This window comes from Corvus kubaryi, unplaced genomic scaffold, assembly GCF_017639235.1.
Source record: "Corvus kubaryi isolate FWS band 111438036 unplaced genomic scaffold, C.kubaryi_AGA036_p1.0 split3-73, whole genome shotgun sequence".
In the NCBI taxonomy this organism is placed as follows: domain Eukaryota; kingdom Metazoa; phylum Chordata; class Aves; order Passeriformes; family Corvidae; genus Corvus; species Corvus kubaryi.
This window is the reverse complement of record NW_024582091.1, coordinates 20,962,600-20,984,095: the sequence shown is the minus strand read 5'-3', so window position 1 is coordinate 20,984,095 and position 21,496 is coordinate 20,962,600. Positions and strand designations below refer to the sequence as shown.

The 21,496-nt window shown below is 54.2% G+C and overlaps 1 protein-coding gene across 2 annotated transcripts; it reads right to left on the bottom strand.

The window, feature by feature from the left end:
* Nucleotides 1-201: 201 nt before the first annotated feature.
* PRDM13 (PR/SET domain 13) lies at nt 202-8,980 on the bottom strand. 2 transcript variants are annotated; one of them, XM_042017206.1, is made up of 4 exons: nt 7,774-8,980; nt 5,968-6,099; nt 5,749-5,869; nt 202-2,509 (listed from the first exon to the last, which is right to left on the bottom strand). In XM_042017206.1, the coding sequence occupies exons 1-4, from the start codon at nt 7,912-7,914 to the stop codon at nt 1,038-1,040; spliced, it is 1,866 nt and encodes a 621-aa protein (XP_041873140.1). In that variant the 5' UTR covers nt 7,915-8,980; the 3' UTR covers nt 202-1,037. The 2 variants fall into 2 exon arrangements, with proteins under 2 accessions (XP_041873140.1, XP_041873141.1); XM_042017207.1 differs by lacking the exons at nt 5,749-5,869; nt 5,968-6,099; nt 7,774-8,980 and adding an exon at nt 2,601-3,144.
* Nucleotides 8,981-21,496: the final 12,516 nt, after the last annotated feature.

The following is a 21,496-nucleotide window of genomic DNA, read 5'->3' as shown; positions in this document are numbered from 1 at the left end:
GATTGGATTTGGGATTTTTACCCTTTGGCTCTGCCGAGTGAGAGAAGGCAAATGCTCAGACAATATATTCAGGGGCAAGTTATTTAGAGCTTGAACCAAAGACGCTGTATGCAGATGGGTCTGAGCTTCTGATCATCAGAAGCATCGTGGAGAAAGACGAGATCCTGCTGACAGCACTTCAGTTAACAACTAGGCAAGCAGTAGTTTGTCAGTAACTTTATTTCTTTTTTTAAAAAACCGCATGACAAACTGGAACCAAGACCAAAATACTGTATCCACTGTACATCGTTCATTAGAAAACAAACATACACCACATTTGTATTCTACCAAACAGAGAGTGTATTTCCTTTAAAATTATATAGTGCGTGCTTTTAGATTCATGCTTTTTAATATTTATTTTACATTTGTTACTCAAATATTATCTGTTATAAATAATTGCAACTCGATCAAATGGTGCACCTGTTATGCGAACCTCTTCAGTGCTGCAAGGATGGCTTTTTGCTGCCTGTTTTTTTTCTGCGTTTCCAAAAAGCTGTTGGTATTGCTTTATTAGGACCCGAGCAAGCACAGGTGAGGTGTCAAATAAAGTGTACAGGTGCCAGAGGCGCTTGCAGACCCGGGTGTGCTGCTAAGCCCCACGGCTCAGACCGCTGGAACGAGTGATGGGAGAGCGCATAGAAAAAAATCGTTTCCAAAAGGCACAATTTTCTCGACACAAAGGTACAATAAAAATATATGGCCACTGAAATGCGGGCGCCTATCGGGATGCGATTCCTGTCCAACGGGATCCCGGGCCCGCCAGGGTTTCGCCCTCCCGCCCCTGAACCGGCACCGCAGCTACAGCGCCGGGGGAGACGCTGCGGAGGGAACCCGGGGACGCCCGCGCACCCCTGCCCGCCCCGCCGGCGGCTCTGCCCGCCAGTCCGCGCTCCTCCGCGACACGGCCTCCCATGGGACCGCCCTGGGAGCCCAGAGTAATAGGGAGGGAGGGCTGCAGCGCTCCCCTCACCCCCGCCCCGCCCCGGCCGCCTCCCGCATCACTGCTCGCGGTGCCGGCTGCCGCTCTCCGGGTCGCTCTGGTCGTCGGTGAAGCAGACGTCCACGTCGCTCTCGTTATCAGTCTTTTGCTCCTGCTCGGGCTGCGCGTAGCCAGAGTCACTCTTGTCCTCGGTCGCCTTGCCGAGGCTCTGCCCCGGGTGCCGGGACTTGACGTGCCGCTCCAGGTCGCGGCGTCGCACCAGCACCTTGCCGCAGTACTCGCAGCGGTAGGGCGTGTTGCCCTCGGCGTGCAGGCGGATGTGTTTGTTGAGATTGCTGGGGTCCCCGAAGGGCCGCAGGCAGACCTTGCACTTGAGTGGCTTGTAGCCGGTGTGAGTCCGCATGTGGATCTTCAGCCCGTATTTACGCGAGTACAGCTTCCCGCAGTACAGGCACAGGTGCCCGGTCTTGGGTTTCCCTCCGGCCGCCCCCGCCGCCCCCGCCGGCAGCGTCTCCAGCCTCCCGCGGCCTTTCTCGGCCGCCAGCTCGGAGAGTTGCTGCGTGTGCATGGCGATCTCCCGGTCGATGCTGGCCAGTGAGCCCAGCTCTGCGGCGTGTAGACCCGCCGCCGGCCCCGCGAAGTACGACACCGACTCCGGGTACTTGAGGAGGCCGCCAAGGTGCAGCTTCAGCGGATAGTAGGGCGCGGCCCCGTAGAGCAGCTCCCCATTGTAGACGGTGAGCGGCATCACCGGCAGCCCGCACTCCCCCGCGTACGCCTTCAGCCCCTCGAAGGGCGGCAGCGCGAAGCGCTCCAGGGCCCCGCCGGGCAGCGGCGGGTAGCGGGCGGGCGGCAGCGCGGCCGCGGGCAGCCCCCGCTCCACCTGCCGGAAGGCCGAGGCCTCCTCCAGCGGCGACAGCAGCGGGAAGGCGCGCAGCCCGCCGCCGCAAGCCAGCCCAGACGCCGCCGCCGCTGCCTGCGGGGCGGCCTCACCCGGCAGCGCTCCGCACTTAGGCGGCGCCTCGGCGGCGGCGCGTCCCGCCTTCAGTCCCCCCAGCAGTTTGGAGAAGCCGAGGGCGGCGGCGCCCCGCGCCTCCTCCCGCAGCGACCCGGCGGGGCGGAAGGCCGAACGCGCCCCGGGGCACAGCGCCAGCCCGTTACCGCCCGCCGGCCCCAGCAGCGGCCCCGGCCCGCGGGCGGCCCCCACGCTCATGTCCAGGGCGCGCTCCTGCTCCTCCTTGCCCGCCGCCCGCTTGGGCAACGCCGGCTTGGCGAGCGGCGGGGAGGCGGCGACGGCCTCCCGCTTGACCGCCTCCCGAGGGCCGCAGCCGGGCGGCGGGTGGCCGCGCAGCGAGGCGGCCGGCGGCTCCTTGGGGGGCAGGCCGAAGGCGGTGGCAGCGTGCCGGCCGTGGTCGTGATGGAGGAAGGGCCGGCCGTGGCTCAGAGCGCAGTGGAAGTGGACGTGGGCCTTGAGGCTGTTGGGATACTTGAAGGTCCTCCAGCAGTACCAGCAGATGTACCGCTCCTCCCCTGCGGAGGCAAACGGAGAGACCCGTCAGCGGCGGCCGCGCATCCCCGCGCATCCCCCCTCTCCCTCCGCCTCGTCCCGCCCCCGCCGTACTGTGCCACGGTGCGGAGCGGTGCGGGCGCTGCGCGGTCCGGGCTGAGCTCCCGCGAGCGGAGTGCCGTAGGGCCGGGGGGAGCAGCTGCTGCCGCGAGTCGTCTGTCGGAGGGCCCATCTGTTGGCGTTTGCAGAGGAGGTAGCGTATGTCAGGGAGTCGGCTGCACCGAACAAAGGCCAATCTAATGATCGTGAGCCCCTCATTACGCGGCGAGACAATATCCGATATGTATGGGCCATATGTAATCGTTCCCTTTCAGAGGACAATGCCCTTTGTGCCCCGTCCCATTTCGACTTCTCTCAAGCGGAACAGACCTCGGTGGCCGCGGCTGTGGTGACTGCCCGACACCGCAGAGGCTCAAGCTCCTCTTTCCTCCTCCTGGCCTTGTTTGTAGGGAGGGTTCTCCCAAGGAGGAGCATCTCCCCAGCCCCGACGGTGAAACGCCGCCTCTGTGGCCACCTGTCTGTCTAGGAATCTTTTTCTTTCTCTCTTGCACTCCTCTCCCTCTCCCTTTCCTTTCCTTTCCTTTCCTTTCCTTTCCTCCTTCCTTCCTCTCTCTCCCCACTTTTCCCTTTCCTTTCCCTTCTCTTTCTCCTTCCCTTCCTCTTTCTCCTTCCCCTCTCCCTTCTCTCCTTTCTTCTCCTTTTCTGTCTCTTTGTATCCATCTTTCTCTCTCTCGTTTCTCCCAGTCACCATACTACGCTGATAAGCCTCCGAATTTCCCTTTCAGCTCTTGCCCACCCTGACCGTCCCCAACTGACCCTCACCCCGCAGCTTAATGCATAGAAACACCTAAAGTGAGGCCAAGTGCCGCACGGAAATGAGAGCCCGCTCCAGGCCCGGGGGCAGCTCCTCACGTTTCAGGGAATCCCGTGGGGGATGATGGGGGTGAGACCTTGCATCGCGCCCCGCGTCTGTCGGGGCACCCGAGGGGGGCGAGTCGCCGGGGTGGATGCGATGGCCGGGACCAGCCTCCTGAGACGGCTTTTGACCGGCATGAGCCGGTGTCCGCTGCGGGTGGAAAATGCAAATGGAATCTTCGCTCTCCCCGGGAAACTCGTGTGCGAACTCGCGTGGAAGCATCCCGCGCTCTTGCGTGTATCTCGCCGCCTGTGTCCTCGCAGCATTGTGAAGGCGTTGGACGTTGTTTTTCTCCCCATTGAGGAGGGAGAGAGACGGGATTGTGTCTGCCCGGGCCCCGGAGAGGCAGCGGCCACGGGAGGAGGAACCACTGTAGCAATGCCACTACCGTGCATCGGAAAACGGGTAAAGGAGCGGTACGGATGGAAAAGAGGACGGCCACGGGCCTCCACTCCTTTCCGCTGTCTTCGTTTGCCTTTGCAGGTCTCTTCAGCGGCGCAGTGAGGCCCTGGTATCCTCGGCAAAAGATTGTCGGGACCGGCTCCCGACCGCCATCGAGCCCGGCCCGGCGCTCTCCCCGGCTCAGCTCCAGTTCAACAAGCACCGCTCGAGGGGGGAAAAAAAAAAACCAACAAAAAAAACACTAAACCCCCCCCTTTCTCACAGCGGTGACCCAAATCAATGGAGTTAAGCACAGAAGAAATCCAAATTTTTGATTTGATTTGTTTTTTTCGTTTTGTGTTTAAAAAAAAAAAAAAACCTCTGAATTTCTTCCACTTTCTTTTTTCGGTTGGTGGGGGTTTCGGGGTTTGGGTTTGTTTTGATTTTTCGGGTTTTTTTTCAGCATACGATCATTAAAAGAAGAGCACTTCAGCATGCTGATACACTTTTTCTGAGTCTGTATTAATCAGTCTGGAAACTGTGGGGCTGAAGACATAGCAGATCCGTAGGGGCACTTTGCAACTCAGCCTTGCTTCGACGGGGCGAGTCAGATGCCGCACTCTGGGATCCTCTTGCAGACCTGAGCTCTCTTTAGTTTTTTCCTCCGAGTAGCGCTGGTACCCATCCGCAGTCAAGGGCTGCTGGAAACGAGTGGGACACAACCCAGCGTCGTGTCCTCCTTGCTACCGAAAGTTCGCCGGGCTTCTCGAGGGGGTGACCCTCGGCAGATCCATGGCCTCACTGCCCTTAGACGTGGCGGGGACAGAGACGTGACCAAGAGTTTCTTTTCCGGGTGTAGTTTTCGTACAAGGAGGGATTTGGGTTCTTGCACATGGCAGGAGTCGATGGGATACAATAGCCAAAGCCCGGCTTTCCCGCCGCCGTCCCCTCGGGCCGGACCCTGGTCACCTTGCGGAGCGGCCAGCCGTGACGGGGGGGAGGGGGCAGCCCCTGCCCGGATCGTGCACGCCCTCCCTTCCCGGGGACACCGCCAAGCTGAAGGATTTTTCTGCGTCAAGCAGGAGCATCTGGGGTTCCCTCGTCTCCCGCGTAGCGGGCCGAGCCTGAGGGGAGGGAGTACCCCCAGGCAGCTGCCGCCACCGGCGCCCCAGGGAGCGTCCGGACCCAGGACCAATGGGAGGGGGTGCCTGCCGCCGGAGAAGCCCGACAGGTGAACACTGAAGTGCTTCGTCTTCTTTTCCCTCACTTTTAATGTGCTGCCACCTTATCATTTTGTTAACACCGGTGTAATTCCAGCTAAGAATAGATCTGCGGATTGAAACAAGCCGTCCCAGACGGGTGTCTTCCCCTTCCCGATATCTTTGGATATCCTGATCTCAGTGTGATTTGACGCCGACTTTTTACCTAACGTATCTTAATTTACAGGGACTGCCCAGTACTGCCCGGTTTTGACTTGACTGTGTGAATCTACCCGCAAGAGAACCTGAAAAGAGTCTCTGAAACTCTGAACACGGAAGGTAAACCCGATGTTTTTAGAAACTACTGAGCCAATTTGCTGTCTCGCATACCAACTATAACGACGTTTCACAGAAACCCCATTTGCCTATCAAAGGATCATTAAATCGGGCCGATGACGGAACAGGTCGAGGCACGGGGCCTTTCCATACGCTACCGAGTTAATAGATCACCCTTTAAATGTAAGCAGATGGAGTCTTAGTTTAAAGGGTGGTGGGTTAAATTCACGGCAGCTGTACTGGCATTTATTTTTCTGAGGGCCCACGTTTGCCTACCGCAGTTTGAGTTCCCGGCAAAGGTGTCATTTAAGGGGGGTTTGTTTTGTTTCATTTAATTTGGTTGCTCGGAAATGAGTGCCCACATCTGTACCTTTCTCGTCGTGCGTCGGCGTGGCCGTGACGGGGATGTCAAACCACTGCGCCAGAGGGTTGGAGTACCAGACGGTGAGCTCCTCTCCCGGCTGGACATCTCGCAGCGCCCGGTAGAAAATCTGGGAAGGGAAGAAAGCAAACTTCTTCAGGAGGCTTGAGAGGGGAGGCAGGTGGTGGAGAAAGGTGCCGGGCCAGCCCGGAGCCGTGGGTGGGGTACCTGTCCTCCTGGCAGATCCGCAACAGCCTCCAGTGTCTGCTCTTGGGAGTTTCGGGCAGCCCGGATTAACCCTATCCACTCCAGAGCTGAGCTCCCGGCTTCATCCACTAATTCCCCTCTGACCATCCGCACCTGGAAAACAGGCGACACTGTTGTCATTTTCACGTGAGACGAAATACAAAGAGAGCAAAAAGCTTACTCGTCCCCCTGCCTGCCTGCCCGCTCTGCCTGGCCCGTCGGGCTGCTTCCCCACACTCGGCAGGGGGTTGAGCATCGCAGCTGAAAGCAGCGGCGAGAGCATCTCATTTTGCCGCCGTTTTGACGCTTCCATCCTCACCCACCTTTGGGTAGGACATTCCCCGGCTCGCAGGTGCCTTGGTAGAGATGCGGCTGCCCTAGCGGGGGTTGCAGCTCTGGGGGGTAAGGATGGAAGACCCCGTGCCCCGCAAGGGGAAACGGGATTTTTCCCTTGGGTCGCATTGGTCCAAACGCACCTTGTCCAGTTGCAGCTGCTACATTTTGCTTATCGTTATATTAAATGCCCAGGTACGATTTTTAGGGGTTTTTTTAAGAATTTGTGCAGTCTCTGAGTCCGTGCAAAACCATTGCGACATGCAGGACTTGTCGGGAGACGGGGAGGGGGAAAGGGGAGAAGATTCTGCTTAGCTACAAAGTCCCTGTAGCCCCATACTTCATAATCTGCTTGCCCATACAAAGAGAAAATGAAGTGCCCATTCCCTGAATGACCGTGCAATAAAAGTCATCGGAACAAAGCAGTCTAAAGGGAGAAACCAAGGGAGCCAGATGAGAAATAAATTTGAGTGGGCTGGCAGAGCGTTTAAAAACAATTAAAGTGCATTAAAAATCAGAGCGGAACGCGTGAGCCGCGGCTGCCCGGGGGGCGAAAGGAGGAATCTCATCCGCAGCCCCCTGAAGAGCCTGATGAACAGGGTGAGAGCCCTTCACCACCTCCTCCTCGCTCCTGCGCTCGGACATGGGCTGACCCCGAAGCCGGTAGCCGGCTGGCCGCCATCCCCCCCGCTCCGGCTGTGCGGGTTGTTTGCAGCTCCGGGCTTTGGGGGGAGGTCGAACTGCGCTGGGCTGCCCCGACACCTGCGACCTGCACCCCGACGCCGTCTCCGGGGTAGTCCCGGCCCGCTCGCCCGCCCTCCCTTCAGGCCCAAGCCAAAAGACTCGCGGCCGGGGAGAGGGACTGAGGGCACGAACCCGAGCCAAGCGCAGAAATAAATCGGTGCATCTGCCTCTGCCCCTGCTCCTTCCTGGGACAAAACCCGGGGGCTGTGGTAGCCGCGTGTCCCCGTCTCTCGGGGGCTCCAGGAGCGAGGAGCCGGCCGTGGCACGTCCTGGCTCTACCAGGGAAAGGGGCAATGCCCCAGTGAGAGGAGGCCCGGGGTCGGGGGCTGGGTGGCGGGACCAGGGCCCTCCGACACCGGGCACGGGGCTCAGGCGACGCTTCCAGCACGTCTATGTCCAAGGGGGAGGCGCGGCCGCTCCTCCGGGAGAGCCCCCGTGTCCTCTGGCCTCGCTCCGGAGGCCGGCCGGGCTGGGGGCCCCGGCACTGGGGAGGAGGGGGAGAGGGCACGGGCGGGCAGGCTTTCCTGGCAGAACCACGGGGAGACACCTCAGGACGTTCTGGAAATGCTTCCCTTTGCTTTCCTGGCTTGCTCTAAGAAGGGAGGATCGAGGAGAGACGGGGGAAGAGCAGCTTCCTCTCCCAAAGCCGGCTTCCCCCGAGTCAACGAATAATCAAGGTCCAGCGGTGCAGGAGAGACCGTAGGAAAATACCTTTTTTTTGGGTCCTGGCTCCTTGCGGTCTGACAGGTACTTTCCCAGTTTGAAGGTGCCCGGCACAGGACCCAGGCGCAGCCCAGCCGGGATGCAGCTCTCCGCGTTGACGCTGATGGCCGGAGCCCTGCTGGTTTGCATCGCTGCCGCTGCGTGTGAGCGCTCGGGAACCCCAACTACTTAAGGGGGCCGGAGTGACAGCGGCAGGCGGCGGGAGGATGAGCACAGGCGTATCTCCGCCCGCAGAGTGACGCGGCGCTGTGTGGACGCCGGCTTTTCAACGGGAGCAGGAGGGGTACCCCTTGGCAGGGGGATGCTCTGGGGCGCAGAGTTTGGTGAGAGAGTTTGGCTCCTCGAGCAGCTGCGGAGTCCCATCCAAGAGGGTCACATGGAGCCTTTCCCTAACCCTCCTGCATAATCAGGCAGAGTGAATGGCTGGCAGACAATGGGCCAGGCGACCTTCCCATTCCTAAAAATCCAATTTGTCAAGGGCAAAGAAAAGGCGCTGGTGAATCAAAGGTCTGGAGGGACCATTAATCCTCAGCATGGGGTATTGTCCCCGAGACAGTTACGATATTTTAAGTGACAAATCCACTGTATAATTTCTCCATAAATTTTACTTCCTTTTATTGTTCCTCGACAAACCAGTTTTGGAAAATAAGTGACTATTTTAAGTCTACTTGGCTGAGCCTTTTGAGGTTTAATATACTTCAAAGATTTTTAATTCTCTTCCCTTGGCTTTATTGTAAAGGAGATTAAACAAAGAGATGGGGAATGTTTTGAGGACTTGTTAACTTCTATTGATTCCCGGCGTGTGCCATACAGAAATTGGGCAGGTACTTGATGGGAAAACACCAGAAAATACCTACACTTTTTTTTTAAAGAACGACCATATTACCATTTCAGTGGTTTGGTTTCAGGCCAGTAATCTGTTCAGAAGAGCTTTGATCCTTAAGGAGGATGAATAGCACAAAATATGAGCCGCCGCAGCCCTTGTAAAACACAAATCGCTGCACCTGCGAGTGCTGGGGAAGCTGTGTCTGTAATTCGTGCGATTAAGAAATAGAGACAGGAGGAAATAGAGACATACAGCTACCAGGAAACAGGCGGGCACGGCCAGCAGATAACACAGATGTCTAGCAAACAGTGTGCAGCTGGATTCCTCTTTTAATACATCCACAAGTTCCTCGCCCACACGCAAAATCTCTTGCACCGAGACCGCTTTAGGAGGTGGAACCTGCAAAAAGCAACTGTAAATAAAGCCAGAACGAAGCTATTTGAACAGAGTGTGAGCCTGTGTCCCTCCTCTTTGCATAAATATTTTAATTAAGATACAACGAAGAGCTAGGATTAAGTCATTTTATAACTCAAGCTGGATAAATGTCCCAGGAATTTTCCAGGAGCTGAAAAGGAAAGGTGTGCGACTTTTTTCTTGCATGCATGGAACAGTTCGGATGTGCATGTCAGACCAAGGAGGACAGTAACAAATTCAATTTTCCACTTTCGCTTTTATAGTCCTGTCTAGTTCCTGCTGGCAGGTTTTCTCCACTCCATACCTCATAACACTCCAAAAAGAAGATTTCTAAACCTTTCTCCTTTGGAGAAGTCGCAAAGTTGCCCAGGAGATTTTATCCATTGCTTTCAGAAACAATTGCAGATCTGGATCTTTTTTTTCCTTTTTTTTTCTTTTTCTTTTTTTTTTTTTTTTTTTTCCCCGTGGCGTTTTTCTAATAGTCAGCCCTAATAAATTTCAAAAGAAAAACCAAAAAGCTATGCTTAGAGGTACATCTGCCGACAGACGCCAGGTAACTGAGTGGGCTCTTCTCAAGTAACCCCGCTTTCTTCAAGATAAACCTTGGCACGTCGCTGTCGATGTGATTGTGTGTGGTAGCTTTACTGTGGATTTGTTTGCCGCCGTCACGAGTGGCACCGTGGGAGCAAAGGCCACAGGGATGCGCACGTGGGAACGGGTGCGATTTTAGAACCGGCACCTTTCACCAGCTGGCGGTCGCAAAAATCTTCTTTCCCCTCTCCCTGCCCTTCACCGGGCCGGAAAGCACTTAAAGCTCAGCCTGGCAAGTCCCCGCCGCTGCTGCGATATTTGCCCACGCTGGCCGCCGTTCGCTCCGGCCCGCCGCGGCGATGCGCTGCCAGCCCGCCCGGTGACGGCCGGCCGCCTTCCCGGGGCGCCGGCGGCCGCTGCCTCGGCCGGGGCGAGCCCTGAAGGATCAGAGCCTCCGAGAGAGCGGCGGGAGCGCAGGGCGGGTCGGTGCGGCCCGTTCTGCCCTTGGCGCTGCCCGCGGGCGCGGGGAAGGAAGCGCGGGGCTCCCCCGCACGGACGGCACCGGGAAGGGACGGCGACAGGGACCGGACGGGGCGCTGCCACCGCCTGCTCTGGGGGCTGCTGGCCGGCACTGAGTCCGCGTAGGCTGTGAATGTATTTTTAGTAATGATCCGTATTGGTGCGCTCGCGAGATAAATGTCGCCCCTGCCCCACCCCGCGCCTTCTGCCTGGAGCATCGGTGACCATCGATCGCATCTCTCCGGGGTGCAACGCCAGGGACTGTCCCGGGAGCAGGGTTGGGTTCGTTTTCACTTCGGCAGGGTTGGGAAGAGGAGGGGGGAGAGGATGTGGGGAACTGAAGATGACCCCTTTGATCAGCAGCCTGAATGGGGAAAAAAGGATAAACAAGAAGTTGAGAGCAATAAATTTAAGCCATGAACATGTCCCTGTAACCTCTGGCCTGGCCACTCGAGGATGAGACCGGTTTGAAATTCCGAGAGCCGCAGAGGTAGAGAGAGGGCCTTTAAGGCGACCAAGGTACCCTACTGCTCCGCCTCGGGAGCCGCTCCCTCCCAGGCCTTAATGAGTCAAAAAGCGTGAACGACACGCGAACAATTTTATCAATAGGACCATGTAAAGGCCGACTGTGAGGAAAGTTATTTATTAATATAGCCGATTGTGGCTGGTTCCCATCCACTCAGAAAAGAAAGGCCCTTGCTCTGGAAGCATTCACACCAGTTCTCCAATTTTTATTCTGTCCTGTGGCTCAAAGTTGAAGTTCCCCAAGTGAAATAAATTGTCCACAAAAGAGGAAAGGAACCACATTTTCTTTTATTTTTCCTTCCCTAAAAAGGAAGGGTGAAACCGATCTAATGTGCCCACTGGAGCAAGATGCAGCATGAAAGGCCGGGTGTTAAAAGTAAAAGCAGCCTTTGGAGCAAATGGGATGGAAAATTAAATGAAATTAAATAGCTTGAACGACCGTATTGTCCCTTATTAAAAAGACACATTAATTACATGGTTTCAGCTTTATTCAAAGACAATGTTTAGACTCAATCAAAACATTCCACTATCGCTCTTTATATACTTAAACCGGGCTACTAGAGGCACCATTAAAGAGAGATCACTTTTGCCCAGAGATGCGATGAAAGTTATTTTCCTTGGCGGCCCTTATTTATGCCCACCGCTGAACTGCCGGTGCCCCTGAGTAACACTTTGGCACACTGTTCTCCCTGATTTAACAGGTTGCCCCATAATGAGGCATGAATGTTAAGGAACAACAGTCATCCAAAGAGGCACAGTTGCAGAGAGCAATGTCCCACCAGGGAGCTCCATTCAAACCATCAAACCGCTCCGGCACAGAGAAGGTTCAACACCACATTCAGACCAGCATGAATGCCTGTATACAGGGCCCGGCTCATTATGCCACAGAGCACCACAGCGGAGGCTGGAACAAAATGCTGCAAGTTCATTCAGCAGGCCATACTCCGGCGGGACGGCCCAGCCGGCAGCTCCCGGGGTGACCTTTTTCCCGAATGGCTTTGCCCTGACAGGGCTGCCCTTCCCTGGGCTGAAGGACAGGACGGTCCGAGACTCCCGTCCCTGCCCGAGCCGACCCTTAGGCTCCGTGGCAGGTGGATAGGGATGCAAGGCACCGGGCGGAGGGCAGGGGGGAGGCTTGCTGAGACCCTGAAACTCGGAAATCCACTTTAAACGGAAGAGACCAATATAGTCTGAATGCCTCTTTTCTTTCTTTTCTCTTTTTTCCCTTCTCTTTTCCTTTCTTTTCTTTCTCACTTCCCCCTTTCTCCGCTTCTCTTTCCCCCCCTTTCTCCTCTTCTTCCTCTTTGTCCTTCCCTTCCCTTCCCTTCCCTTCCCTTCCCTTCCTTTATTTCCCTTCTCCCTCCCTTTCCTTGTTCCCTGCCTTCCCTCCTCTTTCTCTTTTGCACGTTCCTGTATCTTTTCCTCGATCTCGCTCACCTTCTCTAGTTTCAGCTGCTCTTTCTCAAACCCCTTCCCTCTACCACCCTCTCCTCTGTTCTGTTCCTTCCCCTCACTGTCATTCCTCCCCCACGACGCCGCCCGCAGCAGCCGCTGCCTCCCCGCCGCGGCGCTGCCGGTGCCCGGTGCCCGGTGCCCGGTGCTGCGGGCGGGCAGTGCCGACCGGCGGGGCAGAGCGGCTGCGGCCGGGCCGGCGGCCCCAAACCAGCTGTGCGGTGCAGACGAGATGCGGGTGGGATATTAAAGCAGCTTTTGAATAGTAATTCAGGTTCTATGGGAATCCGGGCAGATGACAGGAGCTCGATTTGGTATTCGTATTGTTAATCGAGAGCGTCAGCCCAGATCGGATTCAAACACGTTTTGTGCTCGTTAAAAAATTCCAGTGTAGGGGCTGAGATTTTTTTTCTTTTTAGCCCAACTTCAATTGGAGGCGAAGCTTGCCGCATAAAGTATTCAAAGTCTGTCTAAAGTTGCCTTTTAACCGTATTCCCCTTCTCCCGCAACCCCCACCGTATCTCTTGGTTCTTTCGGTTGACATGGTGCAAATAAAAGTCAGTAAACTTGTTGCTGAATTGCAATGTTTCGGTGTACCTTATAAATTCATACCTTTTCTCCCTCGATCGCCTCAGAATGAGCCCCTGCCTCAATTCGATTTTCCTTGCTGTTGGGCACATTTAGGAGAAAGTCTATTTGTGAAGTTCATTTCTAGGCAAATGTATTCAAGAGCTGATTGGGATGAATAGGACCGTGTGTCAGCCGCCCCTAATTGGGATTAAAGCACTTCGGACCATATGCAGAGAGTGACAGAAATTCTCAGGTTTCATTGTGCTCAGACTTCCACCCGCCTGGACACTCCCCCTGGAAAAGGGGGATTTATAAAGATTTCAGGGAGAAACTGAGCAAATAAAGGAGACTCAGAAAATGACAGGTCTAATGTCTCTCTGCGGGGCTGCCAGCGTGGCAACTGCCGGGGACAAGGACTGGCAGTGGTGGGCAGAGAGCCCTGGCAGTGGGTTTCCTTTTGGAGGGAAGGGCAGCAAGCCTCAGGTTTCTCGTGCTCGGCTTGCTTTCGGGTTTAGAAATCCTGGGGGTTACACAGGAGTGAAAAATCCCATGAGAAAACTTCCCTGGGTGATTCTAGCCTAATGAACGTGCTCCCAGAGGGGAAGGGAGGCAGGGAGAGGAGATGCGAGTCTCAGGCAGACACCACTGTCTGCCCAGGCCAGGCTGGCATCAGGGAAATGAGGGGGGGTTTTTTTGCCGTCCTGCGGCAGCAGGGATGGCCGAGGGCTGTGCTCCCTGCTCGAGCCTGCCTGATCTAGTGGAAGATGCCATGGCCCAGATTGGATGATCTTTAAAGGTTCTTTCCGACCCAAACCACTCTGTCAGTCTGTGTTTTTAACCCAAATCTGCTCCACGTCCATATCCACCTATTGTGCTTCCTGTTCGTCTGTCCATCTGCGTGTCAGCCGTGCCCTAGCAGCCCCGGCACTGCAAAGCATCCTGCCGCTGCTATGGACTCTGTGCTTGTGGGGCCACAGCGAGTGGTCTGGCCTCCACACTGTGACTATCTCGTGTGTGAGGTAGTCTGCATGCGGGAGCTCAAAACGTGGTGAGAAAATTATTAATTAAGTTAGTGATTTCTAAACTCCGTGGTCAGTTACCAGAAAGACCGTGTTTAATCCCATCACAGTCAGACAGAAAAGAGCCTGTACCGCTACCAGGGCCTTTGTTTGCAGAGGCTACTTTGTGCCAAAGTGATGATGGAGAGCTGGTGACCGCCTGCTGCTCTCACCCTCTCCACTCTCCTCTATAAAGCAGCCATCGCCCCGACGGGGCGGTTTTGCGCCAAAGTACCCGGCTGGAGGCACAGCCCGTGTCCCAGCGGCGCCCGGCAGAGCTCGGCAACCCCGGGGAGATACAGACACAACTTTCTGTGGTGATGCTGAGCTGGGTATCCCCTCCGTGCCGGAAATACCCTGGGACTACCTGTAGGCTTGTCTGCGGCGGTGGGAAGGGTCCTGCCCCTGTCACCTGATAACGCTGTTCACTTATGCGGGCACCTTCCCACACCCCCTGGGTCTGGCCGGGTGGGGAGAGGAAATGGGGAGTGTCCCGTGAGTCTCATGGGCATGGTGCCCCATTTCCAGCGTTGAACAGGGATTGAGATGCGACATGCGAGGCTCGGCTGGCTTGGAAAGCAGCGCTATGACCCTTGAGATATTGCTGAAGTCTCAGGTCAGGGACTGAAATCCGTTCTCTGGGGTGGGTTTGCCACTGCATACCACTCCTGAAAAGTGGAAGATCTGGTTTAGAGGAGATTGACAGAGCCCTCTGCTCCCAGTCTCCATCCGCACCGCCGGGTGCCCGACGTTCGTATTTCTGCAAGACAAAGAGCGGCGGGCACGGTCGTGCGTGGCGGTGTGCGGGGACGGGGCACAGCGGTCGCGCCGGGTGGCGGCCGCTGAGCCCGGGAGAAGCCCCTGACATAATTTCGCAGCAGTTACGGTTGGCTAAGGGCTGGAGGAAAATGGAAAAGCCCAGCCCTGACATGCCTCCGCCCGAGACGGCTACGATATTTAAATAAAAAAGGAAAGGGCATCCCCGCGCCAGCCGGCAGCGCTGCCCCAGCTTTCGGAGCGGAGGACGGGGCGGGTGTGCCACCACAGCCCTAGCCCGGCCGGGGCGCCCCGTGTTTGCCGTGTTTGCTCCTGCCGGGACAAACCTTGGCCCCTGCCTGAGGAGAAAAACGCGGCCCTGGGCCAGGGCGAGGGAACGGGCGCTCGGCCTCCGGCTGGCCGGTACTCCCGAGGTGCCTGCGGAAGGGATGTCCAGGAGGCCCCACTGCCCGGAGGCTGCTCCTCCGGTTATAGGCAGAGCTGCGCGCAGCTGCCTACAGCTACAGCAACCATAAGTGTCGCAGGTACCTCAGAGGCAGCAAGGATGCAGGTTTGCCCGCGAGTCCGTACACACGCACCCGAGTATGTTTATGTGTAAATATACACAGAGATTTATTCATAAATGGATATGCTGGAGTCACTGGGATCCTTTTTTCCGTGGTTTTCGTTATAGGAGTGCAGGGATGAAGGCCCTTCCTCTCCTTCCTGACCGTACCTGAGAGACAGGGCTTTTATTTATTGAAAAGCATGTGGAAGAGCCAAAGGTTACCGAACGTATACAGGACCAATGCCTTAGGAAACATCTGCATGCGTGGCGCCGAGTTGTTCCTGCGCTCCGGGGAGCAGCAGGGTGAGGAAACAGAGGGTGCTTCCCTCCCTCCCCGTCCTCCAGCATCAAATATCCCCCGGAATCCAATTCATGGAGCTATATTCTGATCTGAGCTCTCTCTGCGTCGGCTTTGTAATGACAGCGGTTGTAACACTTAAATCAGGTTCCCTCCACCTCTAGGCAGGCAAGCTAGCATTGACTTTTTATTTCAGCCTAAGCTTTAATTGTTTGGGGTTTTTAAATATACAGTGGGAGTACCCTTCTCTGAGCATTTCCATAGACTATCTCTATCCGTTCTGACAGCTTGATAGGTTCCAGCCAGACCCTCAATCTCTTCCAGGGATGAAATTGTGCAGCGACAGGGGAAGCCAAAGCACGCAGGCAGAGAGCCCATTCCGCAGAGCTCCCCTCCTCATCCTCAGAGGACTTCTCTGCCGTGCTCAGCTCGGCTCAAGGCGAAAAAAGAATTATGCAGACTGTAAATTTATTGCATTTTCCTGAGGAGCTGGGGGGGGGGGGGGGGAGGGGGGGGGGGGCGGGGAGGAGTAGGGTGGATTAATCTATTTTAAAATCAGCTCTGTGATTACAGAAGAATTGCAGCTGTAAAACAAGGCACTTAATTTCTGTAAATCTCTTCGAGGGGCAGAGTTATAGTACGGTAACAGCAACGACACAGCCGGAGCTTTTTTCGTAGGTGTCTGCCAAAGACCTCAGCAGAAGCAAGTGTCATCAGTGCCGGGACAGGAGCGGGGAGCCGGGCGCGGCGGAGAAAAGGCGCCATGCCCGCTCCCGCGGCGGATGCCCTCGGTTCGGGAGTCGGGAGGTGCAACGATGGTGGTTTCGCCTGTTAGGCTGCCGCCGAAGCCAGCGCTTGATCTGAGGAGAGGCAGGGGAAATAAATCACTGGCACGGAAGAGAGAAATGGATGAAAAAATGGTAGCTGCTGGAAGGAAGATCTCTTAGTTCAGTGGCACCAGGGAGCAGGGCAGAGCTTGCTGGCTGGCTGGTAACTGTATAAATGCAGAAAGAGATCGGTTTTGCCAGCGAGCAGGAGAAAGGGCTATAAGGGAGCTGACTTCCTAATGAGCGCATATAATGTTGTTAAGGGTTTCAGCGTTTTATGCTGAAGATACGACTTTTCAAGATACGACTATCAGCAAGAAGAAAAAAATAGAACTTTAGCAAAAAAATGCAGCCATCGGAAACTGTTCGTTACACTCTGGTAAACATTCCCTCATGGTAAAATTGTTGGTGGGGGCGGGAAGCAGAGCAAGAAAATGCATCTTCTAGTATGTGCAGCTCTCTAATTAATGAATTTGACAAACTGAAAGGTCTTTCTCTGGTCCCTGTGACTTGAATTTTTTTTCCTTTTCTTTTTTCTTTTTTTTCACCCAATAAAAATATGCAATACACAAAAGTATTTGATTTACATATGCTGAATACCGCAGGTTAAACCCACATTATCTAGGGCTTATCAAATACATCACTAAGAACAGCTCTTTTTCTTCTGTTTATTTTGCCATTGTATATTCCGACGCTGAAATATGCATCATTTTTGACAGATTCGGAGTTATAAGACCAAAGAAACTTGTAGGTGTCATCTGTCAAAAACAATTTTTCATAACAGCCTGCAAACGTAATGTTGTTCTTTCTATTCATTGTTTGTGCTATTAAAATAAAATCTAAATAAAATTATTCAGTATTTTTTGCCCAATCGCCCGTGGACCGCTGCCCTCAGCTTCCCCAGTGTCATCATCTTTCAGTCTAAATATTCAAATATGCATTTAGAAGAAGAAGACAGATTAACTTCAAAGTTTCTGTCTCACTCTGCATCTCTCACACGGAAAAACAAGGGCACACTTCGGGCACACACATACAGAAGGGTTAGCTCTTCCACAGCCAGGAGGCAAAAATCTTATTTGTCTTTGAATATTTCTTATTTATCTTTGAATATTTCTATCACAGCTTGGTATTTGGCGTGGGGGTCTTTTTAATAAGCTGACCTCCCAAAATTGTTTGTAGAATGAACCCTTAAAATCGGATATGAATCAAGCTTTGCTCAGCTCAAAATACAGAGTCGAACTAACCCCTTCTTTTGTGTCATTGTTTTTAAAGTTAGGATGCCCACCGTATAGGTATTCTGCCTGAGAAAGGACTTGCCACTATTGTTTCTAAACCCGTATCCCGAGGTATTTGGAAAAAAAAAAAAAAAAAAGTCGACCGTGCACATTCAGTCACCGCTGAGAAAATATTTTCAACGCTCCGTGTCAGCCAGAGCAGCCCCCCGCGCTTTAGGGCTCACCCCCAGGTACAGGAACTGCTTCCAGATGAGTGTGGGATTGGACCTTCTGCAAACGCAAGCCCTCATAGAAGGAACACTTGACTTCCAGTCATCCCTGACGAGCCTTCCAGGCAGCCCTCGAGGTGGCCGCACCCCCAGGTACCGAGCTGCCAAAGCCACACCACGCTGTCCGCACCCGCTGGCACTGCGGCTTGCGGGCTAAGTCCGCTGCCCTGCCCGATCTTGCCCTGCTGCGCCCCTGCAACTCCGGACAGCTTTAATTTGAGAAAGGACAGCCCCTTCTACAGTCTGTGTGCCCTGTAGCCGGTGTGCTGAGATTTTCCAGTACTTAACCTTGCAAAGAAAAAAAACTATTTTTTCCGAATTTGGGGAAATCAAAAATACGCTCGTCCCCTGGGATGAGCTCCCAGGACAGGAAATAATCTGAATTTTCATCACAGCCCACCTGAAGCTGTCGCCAGTGGTCAAAGCGAGCCCTGCTCTCCATGTCTCTCAATTCCTATAAATATCAACCTTATGGCGCTCCCCCCGCAGTCTGTCCGTGGGAGGAGAAGCCGGCCCGGAGCCGCGGGGTCCGCAGCGCAGCCGCGCATATTGCGCGGAGAGACTGCGGGATGCTGTCGGGGGCAGGCTGCGGTATCCCTGTCCCGCGGCCCCGCCGGGCCGGCCCCAGAGGTGGCTTGTGGTGGAGGCTGTTTGAACCTGGGGCGAGAAGACGGCAGCTTCCCAAACTCCGTTTGGGAGACCGCAAAACTGGCTGGGAAAGATGTGCATATGATATATGTGTGTTTCTCATATATGAAACCTGTCCGGGGGAATAGAGACACGGAATTATATAACGGGGCAGGAATGTATTTTCTCTCTTCGGTTGTATAGTTACTCCTTACTTATATAGATCCAGAAAACGCCTCTGAGTTTCTGGCTTGGAGAGAAACCGTTCGTTACCAGATAGAGCAAGGCAGCGAAGGCTGCCCTTGTAAAAGCGTCTCTCAAGCGTGATCCGGCGAAGATGCAACTAATTAACTCGCTTCTCTGTTTTCCGCTCATTTCTCTCCTGTTATGTCAGAGGCTTCTTGGGGAAGGGGGGGTTTCTCCTCGGGCCGTGCTCACCAGGAGCCGCAACCCCCTCCCGCCTGCCGGGTTGCTTCAAGGTTACCCGATACCTTCATGAAGTCGTGCAGAAAATCCGGCTCCCGAGGTTCCACGGGACTGAGTCAAGCAAGAAAATAAGTGTTCCTCATTTTATTCGAGTTAATAAAAGCGACACAACCGCTGCAGTGGCAGGAGGTTCAGGCTGAAGGTGGAGGAGCTGCTCTCCAGGGAGAAATGCAGGTTTTTGACTGAAAACCTGAAGGAATAGTGAGAAAGGAAGGAGAGGTGCTGCAGAAGTGAGAAAATCCCCTGTGCAGGCCTGGGGTGGCAAAGGAGCATCCCCGGTGTTTTGCAGGAGGGTGGGCTGGAAGCCACTTCCATTTCACAGCAGTATCATTTCCTCTGGAAGGGCCAAGAGCTCAGTGCAAAAATCTACACCCTCGGGGCAGGCTTGCTTTCTCCTTCTCTTCTTGACAAGCCATTCTGCACCATTTATTATCAGTCCTGGCTAACTGGAGAGGTCCCAGACAACTGAAGGATGGCCAGCGTGATGCCCATCTAAAAGAAGGGTCATAAGGAGGATACAGAGAACTACAGGCCTGTCAGCCTGGCCTCAGGGCCGGAGAAGGTTATGAAACAGATTCTCTTGAGTGCAATCCCTTGGCATGTGCAGGACAACCAGGGCATCAGGCCCAGTCAGCATGCATTTAGGAAAGGCAGGTCCTGCCTGACCAACCTGATCTCCTCTTATGACCAGGTGACCCATCTACTGGATGAGGGAGAGGCTGTGGATGTTGTCTACCTGGACTTCAGTAAAGATTTCAATACTGTCTCCCTCAGCATTCTCCTGGAGAAGCTGGCAGCCCATGGCTTAGACAGGTGAACCCGTTGATGGGTTAAAAACTGGCTGGTTGGCTGGGACCAGAGAGTGGTGGTGAATGGTGTTGCGTTCAGTTGGTGGACAGTCAGTAGAGGGGTCTCCCCACGGCTCAGTTTTGGGGCCAGCCCTATTTAATATTTTTATCAATGATTTGGACAAGGGGATCAAGTGTACCTTCAGTAAGTTTGTGGATGACAGTAAATTGGGTGAGAGTGTTGATCTCCTGGAGAGTAGGAAGACTTTGCAGAAAGATCTGGATAGGCTGGATTGATGGGCCAAGGCCAACTCTATGGAGTGCAATAAGGCAAAGTGCTGGGCCCTGTACTTGGGTCACAAAACCCCCAAGCAGTGCTGTAGCCTGGGGGCAGAGTGGCTGGAAAGCTGCCCAGTGAAAAAGGACCTGGGGATGCTGGTCAACAGATGGATGAACATGACCCAAGAATGTGCCTAGGTGGCAAAGAAGGCCAATTGCATCCTGGCCTGTGTCAGCAATAGTGTGCCAGCAGGACTTGGAAAGTGATTGTCCCCTTTTACTTGGCACTGGTGTGGCCATACCTCAAATCCTTGTTCAGTTGTGGGCCCCTCATTACAAGAAGGGCATTGAGGTGTTGGGGTGTGTCCAGAGAAGGGCAACAGAGCTGGTGAAGGGTCTGGAGAGTAAATCATATGAGGAGCAGTTGAGGGAGCTGGGGTTGTCCAGTCTGATGAAACGAAGGCTCAGGAGAGACTTTATCACTCTCTACAGCCACCTGAAAGGTGGTAGAAGCAAGGTGGGAATTGATCTCTTCTTCCAGGCAGTTAATGACAGGATAAAGGTAAATGGCCTCAAGCTGTCCTAGGAGAGGTTCGGGTTGGACATCAAAAAGAATTTTTTCATTCAAAGGCTGGTTAAGCATTGGAACAGGCTGCCCAGGGAAGTGGTGGAGTCATCATCTCTGGAACTGTTCAAGAAACAACTGGATGTGGCAGTTTGTGCTACGGTTTTGTTGACATGGTGGTGTTTGGTCAAAGGTTGGACTCAATGATCTTGCAGGTCTTTTCCAACTTTAATGATTCTACGATTCTATGAAAAGTTGTTTAGGGTGCAGAGAGGTCCCCCAAGGCACCCAGGCATGCAGGCAGGGTAGAGAGGTCTCCTGTCCTGGCTGGGCAGCAGCCTCCTGACTTCTCAGGAAGTCTTTCATTGTCCATAACTGCTTAATGCTTGTTTAACTGAATGTTTGGGAAGAGGTGAGAGAGAGGCAAACTCTCCCTGCGAGGTGCAGGCTACCGAAGAGACTCTCAGTCCACTATTCATGTCCCAGCAGAGGTCCCCAACGGAGTGACCCTGGAAACTTGGTCTTTCCTGGAGGCAAAGCCCTCCCTGATGGGACACATGCCCCATGTGAATGGGTGTCTAGCCTGCAGGTTGATCTGTGTGGCTCCCAGGGTTTGAAGGACAGACTGAATAACCATCTCAGCCTGGGCAGGGTGTGCTGCTCAGGATCCAGACCCACAGGTTATTCCCTGAATGGAAAACCTGAACCATTGGAGTGGAGGATGCATTTCAAGCTGAACAGAGGAGGAAAAAAAAATCAAACCAACATAACATTGATATGATACTCCATCCTGCATATGTTCCTGCTGCATGTTTTACTGAGAGGAGGTGGGGTTAAATGCCAGAGTATCTGTGAGCCAGAAAGGAAAACCCTTTGAAATAACAGGCTACTATGTGGGAATGCTGATGATTTAAAAAAATTATTTTAAGCAAAGGTCAGTAGGAGGTGGCTGAACCATCTATCCTCATCAAGAAGTTCTCACAACAGATCTGATGGTTTTAATAACACCTCTGTCTCTTGTTATTTATCCTCATGCTGTATACCAAGCCCTCATTATTCTAAAGTCTTTCCCTCATCTAATGAAATTATTCTGAATGTCTTCTATGTAAAATAATAAG